This window comes from Lutjanus erythropterus, chromosome 3 (assembly GCF_056507025.1).
Source record: "Lutjanus erythropterus isolate fLutEry1 chromosome 3, fLutEry1.hap2, whole genome shotgun sequence".
Lineage (NCBI taxonomy): Eukaryota > Metazoa > Chordata > Actinopteri > Lutjaniformes > Lutjanidae > Lutjanus > Lutjanus erythropterus.
The window spans coordinates 37,406,499-37,422,046 of NC_139319.1; the positions used below are offsets into that span (position 1 = coordinate 37,406,499).

Genomic DNA, 15,548 nt, shown 5'->3' on the forward strand with positions numbered 1-15,548 from the left:
CGACAACAGAGGTGACATCCTGTGGGAAGACACTGCTGAAGGCTCCAATTAAGTCTGGTTCTACCGGTGTCACTTCCAGCATAAGAAATAAAATGTAGGATCAGCCAAATATTTTTCATTAGGTAAACAAACTCAAACATAATGCTGGTGACAAGAGGAAGTAAAGAAAGGAGGAAGAAATCGGTCATTTGAATGTTTTTATTTAAGTATTTAAAAACAAGCTGTAAAAAATAATATTAAAAAAATCAGCATACAGTAACCTATTAGAACAAAAAAAATCTCCAGCAATAAGGAAATTAAACAGAGGGCAGTCAAGCACACAAACACATACATGCTCACACAACCAGCCTACAAACTGTAGGACAGTTAGTGCCATATTACAGCAAACGTACACACATTTTTCTGTTCAGTAGCATACACTGTATACAGACACACAGCCCTCTTAAAAGGGATAGTTCACCCCAAAAGCAAAAATGCACATTTTCCCTACACCCTGTCGTGCTATTCATCCATGTGGGCCGTTTTGGTGTGAGCTGCCGAGTTTTGGAGACGTCAGCCATAGAGATGTCAGACTTCTCTCAAATACAAAAAGGCTAAAAGCCACTTGGGTTGTGTGATGCTCAAAGCACAAACTCTGGGTCATGATTTCTAGAAAGAGACAATGCTGTTGAGTTTTTCAAATGCGTTTTTTGGTGCTCTGAGCACCACAAGCTGAGTGACGTCTAGTTCCATTATAGTCACTGTAAGGCAGACGTTTCTACAACCAATAACTCCAAAAATCTGCAACTCTCTTCAAAACCATCTCTATGCATCATTAGCACTACATGTAAGAGGTAAAATATGCATTTTTGATTTTGGGGTGAACGGTCCCTTTAAGGAAAATAATTACCACGAATAAAATTAAACTAAGAAATAATGATTGCAGGAAGAAACACACCTGCAACTTAAACACTGGGAATGTTTTTAAAAATCAAGTTTAAAAAAAGTACCAAGAACAAGAAAAGAAAGAGACCAACATTTCTGTATTTTTTTCTTACAAACATAATTTCTGAGTATATTCAAAATACTGCTAGTCTGTTTTTACCCTCAGGAAATTGACAGGGAAAAAAACTACTTAAATGTCAGTCAGTGTTGAGATGCTGTTGTGCTAGCTTGCAAGCAAAGATGCTTATTGTTTCACATTTAAAAGATGTATACCAAGGCGTGAGTGAGGTGAAAACAGATTTGGGGCAAACTGAAAAGTAGTTATTTAGTGCTTTGTTCAATGCATGGGCAAATGTGTTCCCTTTTCCCCTTTCTTCAATTTTGACTTTAAAAAACAAACAAGAAGTTTGGAATAGAAAATGTCTGGGTGGATGAGTAAACCATGGTCTTGTGTTATTAAAGCCAAAAAGGAAATCTCTTGATAGAAAAAAGAAGTAAGTCCAGAGGGTCATTGCAGCCGTCCAACAGACTGAGTCAACCGTTTACTGGGCCTGAAATGACACATCGCAGAAACAAAATGTAACTTTGAAAGAAATATGAAAATTCTTTCAAGCATATGAAAATATAACCATAGTAAAATTAACTGCCTGGTGACAAATAGCGCCACGACCTGTCACACTTCAAAACAAAATGTGAATGCTTTTGATTTTTGCATGCTCTTTAAGATGGTTGATCATCGAGTCTCATTCCCAGAGTGTCAGATACCGACAATTTGGGCTAGTAAAGCATCCCAAGCACAGCAAAATACTGTGAAATACAATACATATTACATTAGATACTGTAGATTTATACTATGGGAACAGTTATATCTTCAGTGAATTCAAACCAACCCTATAAAAACACAGAAGTCATAATACCACAAACACTGGCTGCTTTGGACAGAGTCATATTTTGCTTACATAATGGTGGTTTTTAGTAGGAAAAGACTGTGTGATGGAAAGGTAAAGTTTTAAAAATATAGCATAAACTTAAACTGATATTGATTTTTATTAAGTGGCTAAAACAGGTCTTGTTGCAGACTCTGTCCACAACAGTACACTTAGCTTCCTACAGCAATACTCCTGCTGCTTCTCCAAACTGGGCTAATACACTGACTATAGATAAAGCACCTCGTACCAACCTCCCAAAAAAACTAAATCTGAACAATCCCTTTAAGCTGCTGGTACACAAAGCAGTATCCATTAGTTTGTTGTCCACATGCTTCTCTAAGCTACACTTTCCCCTCTCAAATGTCTTGTATTACTCACAACCCAAAGATATTCAGTTTACTGTCAGAGGAGTAAAAAAAAATACTCAAACTGATTATCAGTCTATAAAAATAGTTGGTGATTAATGTAATAATCAATTAATCTTTGCAGATCTAATATGCTTTCTATATCAACTATCATACTATCTCATTCTTAACTCAATAAGGCAGAGCAAGCGGTGTGGGAATCATTTCTATGAAAATGGATATTCAATATCTTTGCCAGTAAATGTTCTTGGCAGGTAATTGTTTATGTTGTTACAAGGTTAATTTTGGACAGTGGTCATCAATGTTCTACCTGTTGTCCCTGCTGTGGAGCAGCTGCCTGTCCAGGTGCCTGCCCTCCCTGTCCATAGTATGCAGCCTGCTGTCTGTAGTACTCAGCCCAGGCTGCACTGTAGTCCTGTTGGCCTCCAGCTGCAGCTCCTCCTGCTGCTGCTGCTGCTGCTGCTGCTGCTGCTGCTGCTGCTGCTGCACCTGGAGCGGCTGCTGCCCCTCCAGCTGGCTGGGCTGAAAGAATAGCACAGATGCACATACAGTCACGTACTGATTTCATTTCATGATACACTACTGACATGAGTATGACTGATTAATTTAAGGTGAAATATGTAAGACTAGAGTGCTCAAAAATGAGTACTGAGCGAGTTGTTTTTGCCCTCATCCCCTCCTGCACAGACTCAAAGCACAGGCAGGTTGCCTGCAGGCTGCAAGTAGACTGAACCTAACACCAGACATGTGCAACATTATACCTTGACAATGCCAAACGAAAAGTCCTACACTCCAAGTCGATCAGCTGTATATTCCTCTGTCAGTTGTGTGTCAATGTAAAGTTAAGCCTGTTATCCTTAAAACAAAAGCACAGTGCTCTGAAAACACACACTGGAGTTGGAGTTCAGCCACTGCCTGCCAGACTCCACTAACATGATGCTCAATTTAACCTTCATAAACATCTAACCCTTTTAGAAGATTACTTAAACCTCATAAAGAGACACCAACTCATTTGGCAAACATTCGCCTTCAATTTTAACTCTATGTAATGTGAATAAACAAGAAATGGGCAAACTAAAATAGTTGTCCTGTCCAGGAATGGAAATTTCAAAGGAGAACTTGCTAGCTATAGTATTATTGTCATAGAAGCCAGTATTTCAACTTAGCGTGACCTCTGATGACATATCATTGTCATTTTCTAATTCAGTACAGTAAATATTAGATTCTTCCTTTAACAGTAATAACTGCAGCAATACTCTCAGACAGAAGCTTGAAGTTTAAAGTTCACAGTTTACCCAAGTACATATAACTGAGTCTCAATAGAGCTCACTACTTACTCATGCCCATCTTTTTGTAGTACTCCTCCCAGGCTTTGGTGTAGTCTGGTTGGCCTCCAGAGGCCTGTGCTGCTTGGCTCTGGTCCCCTGGTGCTGCTGCTGCTGCGGCTCCTGGAGTCTGAGCTGCCATGGCACCCCCTGGCTGTTGGCCATAATACTGTGCATAGTAGGCTGCCCATGCTGCGTTCGGGTCTGCTGCTGCCTTACCTAATAAGAGGAGGGGGGAAAACAGAATGAATTAAGATTTTTAAATTTATGAACATACCTGAAAACAATTTAAGTGCCTTATAGGATAAAAAAAACAAAACAAAAAAAAACATTTGAGGTAAGTACTGGTACTCACTGGGGTCCTGTGGACCTGGGGTTTGCCACTGCTGATAGGTATTTCCCCATCCTTGAGGGCAGAACTGGGGACCACCAGGCGCAGCTCCACTGCAGAGAAGGACAGGAGTATTTAAACACACAAAGCCACTTACTGATATCACTGTTCCCTGAAGGAAAATTCAAAATTCTTATTTTTAAGTGTTGTTAGTGATTGTACTTACTGAGGAGCACCACCAGGAGGCCCTGCATTATAAGGGTTAGGATTATAGGGACCCATCGGACCACTTGGGCCTCCAGGACCACTCCCCACCGGACATAACGGAGCCTGAGGAAAAAAACACAACAGGAAGAAGCCATTTAAACTATGAATAAACTCAGAGGAACTGTGTGCTGCTCCTCCGCTCTGAAACATACCTCAATCTTCTCTTCTATGAGCTGCTTTGCGTGGTCAATCTGTTGCGGGGAGCCTCGGATTATGAACAGTTTGAAGTTTGGGTCACCGTTTGGTGGGGGCTGACGAGATATCTCCACAAATGCACCGGTCTGTTGGTTGATAGATTTGACATTCTCTCCTCCTCTGCCAATGACGAGCCCGCATTTGTGAGCAGGAATGGAGAAGGTCATCTCTCCTCCCGGAGGTCCCCAGCTCCCCTGGCCTCTACCCCGTCCTCGCCCACCAGGCGGCATCCCTGAACCAGGTCCTGGGGGGCCCTGCGGAGGAAACACAACACATAAGCCACAATAAGTGTGACAGTGAAGACCTGTTCCAGAAATCTGGACTGACAATTAAAATCCTATGGAAATTTGGCTTTAAATAGTAAAATTCTTGTATGATATGAAAGTTTAGTTTTTAATTTCATCCCCAAAAATCTGAGTGAAAACAAACAGTTGTAACTATTACAAGGAGTAACAACACAAACCCACATACTGCTGTGGACAGGGTCAGCTGCAAAACATACTTTAAAATATACAACAAGTGTATGCTATATTTAGAATATTTTCACAGCTTTATGTTGTCATTGGACAGCATTTTCTGACAGGAAACTGAAGCCACTATTTATGCTCTTTTCAAAGACACCAGAGTCCTTGGACTCATTTCACATTGCAGAACACAGGACTGGCTGAACTGCCACCTCCTTGATTGGTTAGTTTGTATAATTGCTTGACTGGTGTTTTAACATGTTAGTTTGGATCCAAGCTAATGTTATTTGCTGTAGATCGAAGCTGTGATAGATCAGTACCTCCTGTGTTCTTGAGATCAAATTACTGTCATTACTGTTTTAGAGTTGGGCTCATGAAATTAAGTGTGCCATTTTCATGATACATGTCCAAGCATGAGCATGCACAATTTAGTGAACATGAGACCCTACATTACATGGTTAAAATGCTGTTGTGGGTTTGGGTTTCCAGAATCTTTACAAGAAATCAAAGGTCTGCCTCTGCACCCTGTACCTACCCCCTGCCCACCCTCCTCTCGGGCACGTATGCTCTGTAACAAGTCAGTGATGATTGAAGCAGCATGCTGACACTGGTCTGGTGGACCCATAATATGGGCTATTTTATCAGGACCTGTACCATCATCTGTAATGAAATGATAAAAGGACAAGCAGGGTCATAAACAAAAAGACCATCAACTGCAAGGAGGGATGTATTTTGAAGATACACAGATCAATCTTTGACAAAATGTTTGCAGAGTTCACCTGGTTTGAACTGGATTTTCACTCCAGCATCGCTCTGGATCTTCTTGATCATCTCCCCACTTCGACCAATTACAACGCCCACAGAGTGGCGGGGCACAGCTATCTGTAAAACGACAAAACAGCTACTGATAACTGCTGAAAATGACTTCATTTCATCTATTAAATTAAGATTACAGCAAACAATCATACATTTGCAAATTATTATTCTATTATCAAGAGAAGTGGTCTGTTGTAACTTTTCTTTTTGTATTGAAACAAACAGATAGCTTACATCGATGCCGCCGCCACCTCCTCCCATTCTTGATCCATATTCGTTCCGGTCTCCAAAACCTGCATGATCCCGTTCTCGTAGAATCTCATTGACCATCTCTTTTGCTTGCTAAGAAAAAACAAAACAAAAAGCAGCACAAAGAAGACATGATGATTTGAAGGGTAAAATTAAATTATCCCACTTAACCAAAATTATCTCCACTTTGTTTAGAAAGTACCTGCACTTTGTAGGGGTCTCCAATGATGCGCAGGGGTTTATCAATGTTGGGTGGCTGGGATCCGTCTTGAATAAGAATCATTTTAACTCCTGCCCGCTCCTGAGATTTTGCAGAAGTATGTTACATTAAATACGCACACAACAAATTCTTGCTAACATTTGTAAAGTAGAAACACTGAATAGAGTGGTCACAAAGTTATATAATCTGTGATTCTCACCTGTAGCTGTTTGATGGTCTCTCCTCCTTTGCCTATAATGAGGCCGGCCTTGCCTGCAGGGATGATCATCTCCTGCATGGAACCTGCTTGCCCATTGGTCGATTCATGACCCCTTGACACTATTTCATCGATAAGTGCCTTTGCTCTCCTGGAAACAAAATTCAAATGAAAGCAGGGTGATGAAATCATTGAAGGAAACAAGGCTAGCATGGGATATAAACAATTTACTTATTCGGTCCCACTATTCTGACCTATTACAGGCAGTACAAGAAGCACCTACGGTACAGTACACTTACAGTATGCCAGAGTTTTGAACAGGCAATGTCTTGCTTTGGTCTTTTTCCTGTGCATTTACAGGGAAATTTTGCCATGTTTCATGTGGACACTCAGTGTTGATTGTAAATGTAGTCAATCAAAGCAATAAATTCCTCAGTGTGTGCTGTATTGAAGTAAGCCGAGTTGAGCTGTGTGTCACAAACCTAGCCTACAACTATTACTCTGTAGGTGACATACTCATTTAGCAGTGCCCCCTGGCTACCCAGAGGCAGAGACAAGAACTCAAAGCTGAAACAGTCTGTAGTTCTTCCTATATACTCCTTAACTATACAACTGTGGCATCACTAGATGAAGGAAGAACAACAGTTTTTGCAGCAAGAAAACTCAGCTTTCTTAGTTAATTCATACTCAGGAATTTCTGGCCTCAATTAACTCAAGTAGCAACTCCATTGAGAGAGCAGACATATTCATCTTGCTTTAAGCTAAAACTGGAAATTAACTACTTCTTTTTTTTTTTTTTAAGTCAAGCTGTCCATGTCATGTTTAAGACATGTTTGTGCCTCTCAGGCTTAAGTAGAAATGAGTAGGGTAGAAATTATTAAGATAAGAAGAAGGACAACAAATGGCATTTATCTTTTGCAATGTCAGGCATTTGTACAAAGTCTGAAAGGAAGTGCTGCTTATAGACCAAATTCTGAAAGGCCCGACAGCACAAACCATTGTAACTGCACAAGCAAACAGGAAATCATTGTAAAACCATTTATCTGATTAAGGCATCTCTACTCAAAGGTGAAGAAATAACACTAATAAACTTTTGTATAGTTGTATAGACGTCCATGTACGAAATTCCAACAAAACCAAACTTTGTCTTTGAGAGTTGAGTCTAGCGATTACATTGGAAATTGAGAAATAACACCAACTTACTGTACGGCATCTGGTGTCCCAGTCAGAGAAACACTTCTTTCTGGAAGGCCGGCACTGTCTGTAAATGAGTAGGAAAATGTGTATCAGTCCAACTGGACAACTCATTTACAACATTTTGAATTTACAAATCTGGGGATAGCACATTGCTCACCGTGTGCAATCTGCACCTTGCAGCCAGAATCCTGCTGTATTTTGTTGATCTGTTCGCCTCCTCGCCCGATGACTTTAGGGACAAGAGCAAAGACATTTAGATATTAGTTTGAACACAGGTAATGCAGAAACACAGGCATAATGTCAATGGTTTAGGAAACATATGCACATGTACTCACTGAGACCAACCATGCCATCAGGCACTCTGTACTCCTCTGTCATTGTGGAGGGTCTAATACTGCAGACAAGTTAAAAAAAAAAGAAATATAAAAAAAAGGATCTTGTCTTCATAATAGCCATAAGAAACAAAAGTGTTGATGTTAAAGAAACCTTAAAAAATAACTATACCTTTGTTGGGACAGGGCAGCCAGCTGAGCTCCAATAGCTGCAAAAGGAGGAGAAAAAGCAGTGAGTAGCTGGCAAATGAGCTGAGCGGGTTTGTAATTGGATCAATGTGTGTATTTAACGTACACAATGCAGAATCTATTTCGCTCTGTGATGCTACCTTCTTAGGATCGGGTTCATCTGAAAATAAAAGAAAACACGAGTTGAACACTGTGGACAAGCAAATGAAGACAAAGTGCCTGTTTGAGCTGATGTTTAACCTGCTTCTTCCAGTGATCTTTTCTGTGCTGCAAACGGGTAGCTCTCAGCACCTCCGTTGTTGCTCACTGAGGGAACACTGTCTCCACCGATTTTAGCAGCAATCTAAAAAGACATACACGGGATGAAGTGTCTGCAGTCACCCTTAAATACGATGAACTTTCAGAGATACAAGTTTTGGTGAGAGTACATCAACAACCCTATCAGAACTAAGTGACCTTCCAACCATATTTTATTGTATAATTGTGATTTATATAAATAAAGATTATCTAAGTGACACATGAAGATCGATTTACTCACAAAGAGCTCTACACTGATTACATCATCTGGGCCAGCAGACGACAAATTTAGAACAGAAAGCCTTTGTTGGGCATGTGGAGTTTGAAATAATGTGAGCATTAACAGACAGGGAGGATCTAATGAAAGATGGAATGCGTTACATTATGGGAAGTGTAAAATTTAGTCTTTTTGGAGCTTGACCCATACTATGGACTGATGCTACGTTCCTTCACAACATCAGAGGCCGGAATTTCCCCGTTGAAATTTCCAACTACTGACCTCCACAAGACAGCAAAGGTAAACAAAATACATGGCTGAACTGACAAACTATTGAGATTCTTTGGCAAATTTACACACAACTAAACCCTCAGCAGTGCAGCCTCCTTGATATAAATGACACAGGAAGAAAAACAACACACAAGGGAACAGATGCTACATTTTATGGCCTTTAACAATGGTGACATATTTTTTACATCAATTTATATGCAGAACAGGTTATAATATGTCATAGTATGTATTATTTTAGGCTTCCATGGGTGCTGCTATTGTTGACATCCAACAACTGCTACTTCATGAAGAAGATCATCAGGGTTAATGGATTTGCCCCAAACTCACAAGCAGGAACTCCGATGTTGCCTGGTGTTCCATTGCACTTTTTCTAGTAGGAGGTTGGAACTTTGAGTTCCTGATTGCTGCAACAATTTTTTATCTTTCATTTTTAAATGTGTCTCACAAGTGCCTCAACTTTAGTACCCTAACCCTAATACTAAATAGTTAGAGTGCACCTTTAAGTTACACAAAATTAAAAAAATAGTGCCAATATGTCAGGCCATCAGCCCAATCACAGCTATATCTGTATCAGCACACTGTATCTGTTATTCGATACGCATGTATATGAATATTTTTTTTTAACAGAACATAATGCAGATTGTTTTTATGGCTAGCATTTTATGTAAATATACGTAAATATTTTATCAGTTTTCTTAATTTGAGTTAAATATACACATTTTGTTCTATTTGTGTTATCTTATTTGTAGTTATTTATAATTAAAAATACCAGTGAAAGTTTACTGTTTCAGTGTCCTGAGGACATTTCAGACAATAAAGTTTTTTGTTAATCTGTAAAATATCCTGTTTCCATTACATATCTTTGTAACAAGTGTTTGTTAACCACGTTTGAGGGATTAAGGCAAAAAATGTGTTTATGTATACATTTCATAGTCTGTATAAATCCTTAATATCTTTATCAGCCTCCAAAACCCAGTATGGGTCAGGCTCTAGTCTAAACTATATCTTCACAGCCCCTTGATTCAAGTTGAAAGAATCAATTGATTCATTGTTCTGCTTGATAAATTAATTATATTTCAAACAGTTAAATCTCAAAATTTTCTCAAAAGTTTCTCAAAATGTAAGAAGTGCGTTGTTTTACTCGTTGAATTCCTAACTTTACATATCAGATATAACAAATGCAAATATCCAGGCCCTCGGCACCTTTTCAACATTTTTGCCCTTTTTAAAAATAACCGAATAGGGCTGGTTTAATCAATAACGCAAACATCAGATGCCGTTCTAACACTGATGACCTGCATTAGCACCAGAAGAAGCTGGTAGTCAGATTTGCTTCACTAACCAGCAAAAAAAAGCCCAAGGGTAATTTATTAAATAGCAGGTAAAATATCAACATTCACTGGATATTTGGCTGAAGGACCAAAAAAAAAAAAAGTTGATTTTGCACCCAGTTCACACTCTCGCCTGTGACCGTGAAGGAAACAGCCACTGAGAACTGATGTTGTAGTCACTCAATAACTTACAAGCATAGTTTTGTTAATTAAATGCTAGTTATCAATATAACGCTAAGTTAATATAACAAGACACCTTACTTGACAATAATGCCACGACTGTATATTATTCTTTTTTTTTTTTTTTTTTTTTTCTAAAATGGAGTTTCATACATGGAGGATGAAACTTCAGACCAGGTCACCGTCAATGAACTACACTAACTATCCGAGCTAAGTTAGCTGAAGTAGCTAGCTTAACTACCCTAAGCTTCCCGGTGGCGACAAGTCCTTATCTTTAAGTAAAAGAGTGACCTACATTTCTGCCACTGCTCAATCCGCCCAGCAAACATTTTCATCTGATCTCTCACCCTGGCGGGCGTGTTAGACAAATGAATGGCACTGCTGATAGCTAGCCCGCTAGCTAGCTAGTAAACTAAAGCTAACGTCACGGGTGATTAAGCTAGCTGCAGGTTTCCCACCAGCTAACTAACTAGCTCGCCGGCTGTCTCCCCCTCAAGCCGGGCTCTTCAGTTACCTGTCTGGCTCGTTGTACAGCATCAGCAAAGGCGTCTTTTTTCATCCCAGCGCCGACTCCGTTAGTCGGCAGAGAGCCGTAATCAGACATGCTGCTCACAAGGGACAAATAGACACAGGGGGCAGGCTGAGTAGCTTTGGCCGGGTCGAGCTGCGCAGAAGCGGGAAGGCTAAACAAGAGCGTGCGGGGGGACACCAATGTGAGTGAGCCTGCCAACCACGCCGGCAAACTTCCCTGCTTAAAATAACCAATCAACGAACCTTCAGCAACCGGGTCTTCTTCTTCTGCTTCTTCCTTGTGCCTCTCTGCGTTCGTGTCTCAGGTTATTAAATAGGAAATACTGCCACCTCCTGGGCTGGAGGGGGTCTGGCACACACCGCTCACCGAGGACGAGCCTGTGAATCCTTTAGCAAGAATTGCCTTTTTTTATTAAAGCCATGCTACGCAGCATTTGTCTAAAATTACAGTGTAGACTCAAATAAGCATAATATCTCATTGCTTAAGACCACAGACAGTAGAATAAGTGGATACAGCTTCCAGATCTGAAAAGTGAGGCCTATGCAAAGGCACCTACAACCTGCAGTCTTTCTAATGACCAGCAGGGGTTTATGAGAAAATGACCACTTGATTTGTGACCTCAGTGAACTGTTTCCTAATTGACTTATGGCATAGACTTGTTTTGGAACTAGACCACTTAATGATGACATCAGTTTGTTCCAGTGTTGTTGCAGCAACAATTTCCCAAGGCATTTTCCCCCATAGACCACCATTGTAAAAGAGATGTCTGTAAAATCTGTTGACAGGACACCTAAAAATGCAAACAAGATCAGTTATGGAACTTAATATTATGACTTTTTGATCCATGGAGTTTTTATACTTGTAAAACTTTCCTCAAGCCAAAAAAAAAAAAAACATTTTAAAAATCTATGACATCTCCACAATGTAATGTCTATAGGCTGAGCAGGAACTCATGGACAGGGGAAAGAGTGAAACACTGCTGTGCATAGTCAGTGGGTTGTATAAGCAGGAAGTAAACCTGAAAGCTAGAAAAAATTTTTAGCTTGTGCACCAGGTGAGCAACTCTAATTGGACTGAATGGGCACCAACTTTGCATTGACTATTTTGTTCATTATAATACATCTACGCTTTATGGTCTCCATTGCTAGTTTAAAGTCTTCTTCTATACAGCATTATGTTCATTTAATAAATTATGGTCCCATTTATACAGTGCAACACACAGGGCTCACGAAACTGTCAAACAAGACAGTATTGATCAATTATTGATTGAGATTCTGTTACTACAGTGTGTACTGTCAGGTTGTAATACAAGGCAGATCCTCAATACATCCATGGAAAGATCATCTGCTCTTGTGTTTCTGGTTTCCTGTTATAAACTCGGCAGCACTGATCAAATTTGGATCAAAATCCTGTTACTACATTGCCTAGTTCTTGCTTTAAATATTTTCATGAAATATTTTCAGAAATATATATGAGAAAGATCACAACCAGGTGGGCTGCCATAATTCCTACTGAACAAACAAGCCAAAATCAAGTACCACCTCCACCCTCTTGTCAGTACTGTACAGGCTTTGTTTGCAAGATGGCAACCACCATAATGAAAAATTTGAGGATTCAAAATGAGAGCCACTAAACCAGTGGGTGATGTCACAGTGGCTCCTTCCACTAATTATTGTCTATGCCTATGAAGTGAGTGGGGGTGTTTGTATCTGCAGAGACCCTGCCCTCTGCCTGTATTTTCTTATTTTCTCATGTCTTGCTCCTCCAATCTGTTTAGCAGTGGTTTGTAGAGACCAACGGTTACATCACTGTCTGTCTTTTTCCTCTGCTCTCGGTCTGTGAGAGCTTCAGAAAGAGTTATACACACAAATATACACACACAGGCAGAGCAGACTGGGAATCGCTTCTAAGTGTGGGTGTGTTTATTTGTGAATTAGAACAGGATTTCCTAAACTTTTTCATGTCAAGGACCCCAACAATATGTACACATTAGACCATAGACCCCTAACTGATAGGATTTTGTCTTAAGGAACCCCTCTGACCCCTTTTTTTTATTTAGGTTTGCAAGTCATGAAGTCCTCATAGTCAGACAATGATCAAACTGGGGTCACTCTTCAAGTCAATCAAAGTGACCCTTCCTGTGTTATTACAACTTTCCATAAAATGTGATACAAGTTAAAATCTAACTAATGTGAAACAATAATGTTTTATTTCTCTAATTCACTGCTTTGCTCTCGTGACGGCACGCCCTCACTCCATTCAGTCTATAGGCCTCCTTCATTCATTGAGTCAGGGAGGAGGGGTCAACTCCTTCATATCTGACCTTTAAGCAATTTATTGCATATACTATTTAAAAATGTAAGTATGTTTTTTTAAATAACTGAGGTGGAAAAATCAGATCTCCCTCCCATAAGAACACACTTAAGAGAGTGGATAAGATTTGCACACATTATCTGAGTCACTGATTTTTTTTTTTTTAAATAATAACAGACCATTCTCACAAGGGCCATTTTGTCTACCAATAGTAATGTAAACACAAGTGTTACCAATAAAGTTCAGTTCAAACACAGTCAGGGTGCTGCAGGGTTCACTGAAAATGTTAAAGACTGAGTCATTTCTTACCATTTAAGTCAAACATCGATTGTAATTTGTCATGGCGTGTGCTTAGGGTAAACAAAAACAAAAACAATGATACAAATACATGTCAATGAAGACTTAGCAAAAAATACTCTAATGAGATAAATAAAACAGCAGCATAAATATATAACATACTTTTACAGACTAAATAAAACCCAAGTGTCGTGCACATTAAATGGAAGAGGTCCTTAATTAGCATCAATGGAAACACATGTGTTTACCCCATGACTTCATATCAATATGGCTGCCATGATACATATTTATTCCTATAAGGTAATGAATAGCAAGGTCAACATGACTAACATACAAATAAGCTAAGTGTCCTTTTGGGCAATATTACTTACATATTTGTTATAAAGCTTTATCAAAAAAATCTCATATTTGTTGGGAAACCATGAGGTCAAACTACATGATACTGCCTTTTGCTATTAAAGTTGCATTTGGTTGCATAATTATCAATTATTATACTACACAGCCAGAGCTCCTCAATGAAACTACACCGATTGGACATGTGTAATTAGTAGCAGTGTGACAGTAACTCTAAATATGACATTTTTAACTACAGTTGCACGGCACCTAAAGGTGACAGGTTTGAGCAAAGTTCAGTCAGTTCAGTAATACTTTGATAGAGACAAGTTGGTAATTATTAGTGTAGTATTTTCATTAGGCTGTCATGTCTACAGAAATCTACCTTCTCTCAACATGTCAGTCCTTCAGAAAAAATCGCAATGGCATTTATTTAACAAAAGTAGCACCACGCATGTATTTATTTGCACATTCTGTAATAAATACTGACACATCAAAAATGTTCATTGGCATTAAATCTCATTTCTTATTGTTTCATGATACAAAGTTAACTCTTTAGTGTTAACTAAACACGATGCGACCTTTACCTTGGCATGAACACCATAGTGTTAAACCTGCACATTGTGCACATACGGTTAATGAAAATACTATGTGGCACTGGACCCTGTAGTGTGTCTCAAACATAAAAAACACAAACACCTCTCTGCATAGGAACTTACTTATAAGCAGCAGACAGTTTGAGTGGGGATGAGGAGGGATGTCATCTTTCTTAGCAAAATGACCAGTGATCCTTTATCTGACTAAGGTCTGTGCAAGTTAGAATCTATGACCCCGACCACGGCACTGAAAAATCAGTAGCCCAACTGTGCTGTGTATAGATAAACCCATGGAATTGTCCATAGCACTGAAGCAGCAGACGGATTTGTAATGGACCCCTCTGAAGTCCCGTCCCTTTTTGCTCTGTGCTCCAGTAACAGTCGAGCAGGCTTGATACCTGGCAGAACCACGCTCACCTTTTCTCCTCTTCTATTCCCTGTACTTAGATATGCTCTGCTAGGCTTATCTGCGTTGACAAGAAAAGCAAATTTTGAAGATGGCTTAAAGATGCTGCAGGGGAACCTTTAAAAGTGACATATAGTCTCATCTCATGTTAGCATGTTAGCAAAAAAGATAGCTAAATAGCTAACTAAAGATTTAGATAGAATGGCAGGCTAGTTAGCTAGTGTTTTGCTCACATTAACTATCAGATGTGTTTTTATCAGAAGTTTTGCTAACATTAGCTAACTTGAGATGTGACTATATGTTGCTTTTACAGGTTCTCCAGCAACATGTTTTTAACGTTTGTGTAAAGCAACATAAATATATAAATTTATATAAATAAATAAAGCAACAATAAATGTGTCAGTCAGTTTTCTCAGCTCTGAAAAACTAGGGGCATGTCTCAGTGTCAAACACTACTACAACCTAATGACCTGAAACATGAAGCTTTATTGGACATGTCCAGACATGTTTGAGTCACCAGCACCCGAGGACGGTGACAGGATGGTATTTTATTTACTTCTGTGTCAGGCTGTTGGAACTGAAGTGAGCTGATGTGAACTGCAGGGCTGATTTGAACTGAGAGAGTCACTGAGGTGCGTTTGTCACAGACCATCAGTGAGGGGGAGGTGGTCTCCTTCATTGTCAGGCCTTATATAATGTTGGGGGACCATGGCTCTGGTGGGTCAACAAGCCCAAGTCATATTTCAGGTCCACCAA

At 39.6% G+C, this 15,548-nt stretch overlaps 1 protein-coding gene across 1 annotated transcript; it reads right to left on the reverse strand.

Annotated features, from left to right (window-relative positions):
• Nucleotides 1-184: 184 nt before the first annotated feature.
• khsrp (KH-type splicing regulatory protein) lies at nucleotides 185-11,072 on the reverse strand. The gene is made up of 18 exons (XM_084716050.1): nucleotides 10,830-11,072; nucleotides 8,240-8,342; nucleotides 8,106-8,159; nucleotides 7,983-8,019; nucleotides 7,814-7,872; nucleotides 7,636-7,707; nucleotides 7,485-7,542; nucleotides 6,285-6,432; nucleotides 6,068-6,166; nucleotides 5,851-5,958; nucleotides 5,580-5,682; nucleotides 5,336-5,460; nucleotides 4,294-4,590; nucleotides 4,101-4,204; nucleotides 3,899-3,987; nucleotides 3,556-3,762; nucleotides 2,529-2,740; nucleotides 185-1,475 (listed from the first exon to the last, which is right to left on the reverse strand). Exons 1-18 carry the CDS (start codon nucleotides 10,917-10,919, stop codon nucleotides 1,467-1,469), a joined length of 1,974 nt encoding a protein of 657 aa, XP_084572176.1. The 5' UTR covers nucleotides 10,920-11,072; the 3' UTR covers nucleotides 185-1,466.
• Between the last annotated feature and the right edge of the window lie 4,476 nt (nucleotides 11,073-15,548).

Excerpts from the sequence above, each read along its gene's own strand:
- khsrp (XM_084716050.1), bottom strand. The coding sequence starts at position 10,919 with ATGTCTGATTACGGCTCTCTGCCGACTAACGGAGTCGGCGCTGGGATG. Across the intron at positions 8,160-8,239 it reads AAGATCACTGGAAGAAGCAG|ATGAACCCGATCCTAAGAAG; the intron begins GTTAAACATCAG and ends TTTTATTTTCAG. Across the intron at positions 4,205-4,293 it reads TCATAGAAGAGAAGATTGAG|GCTCCGTTATGTCCGGTGGG; the intron begins GTATGTTTCAGA and ends TTTTTTCCTCAG.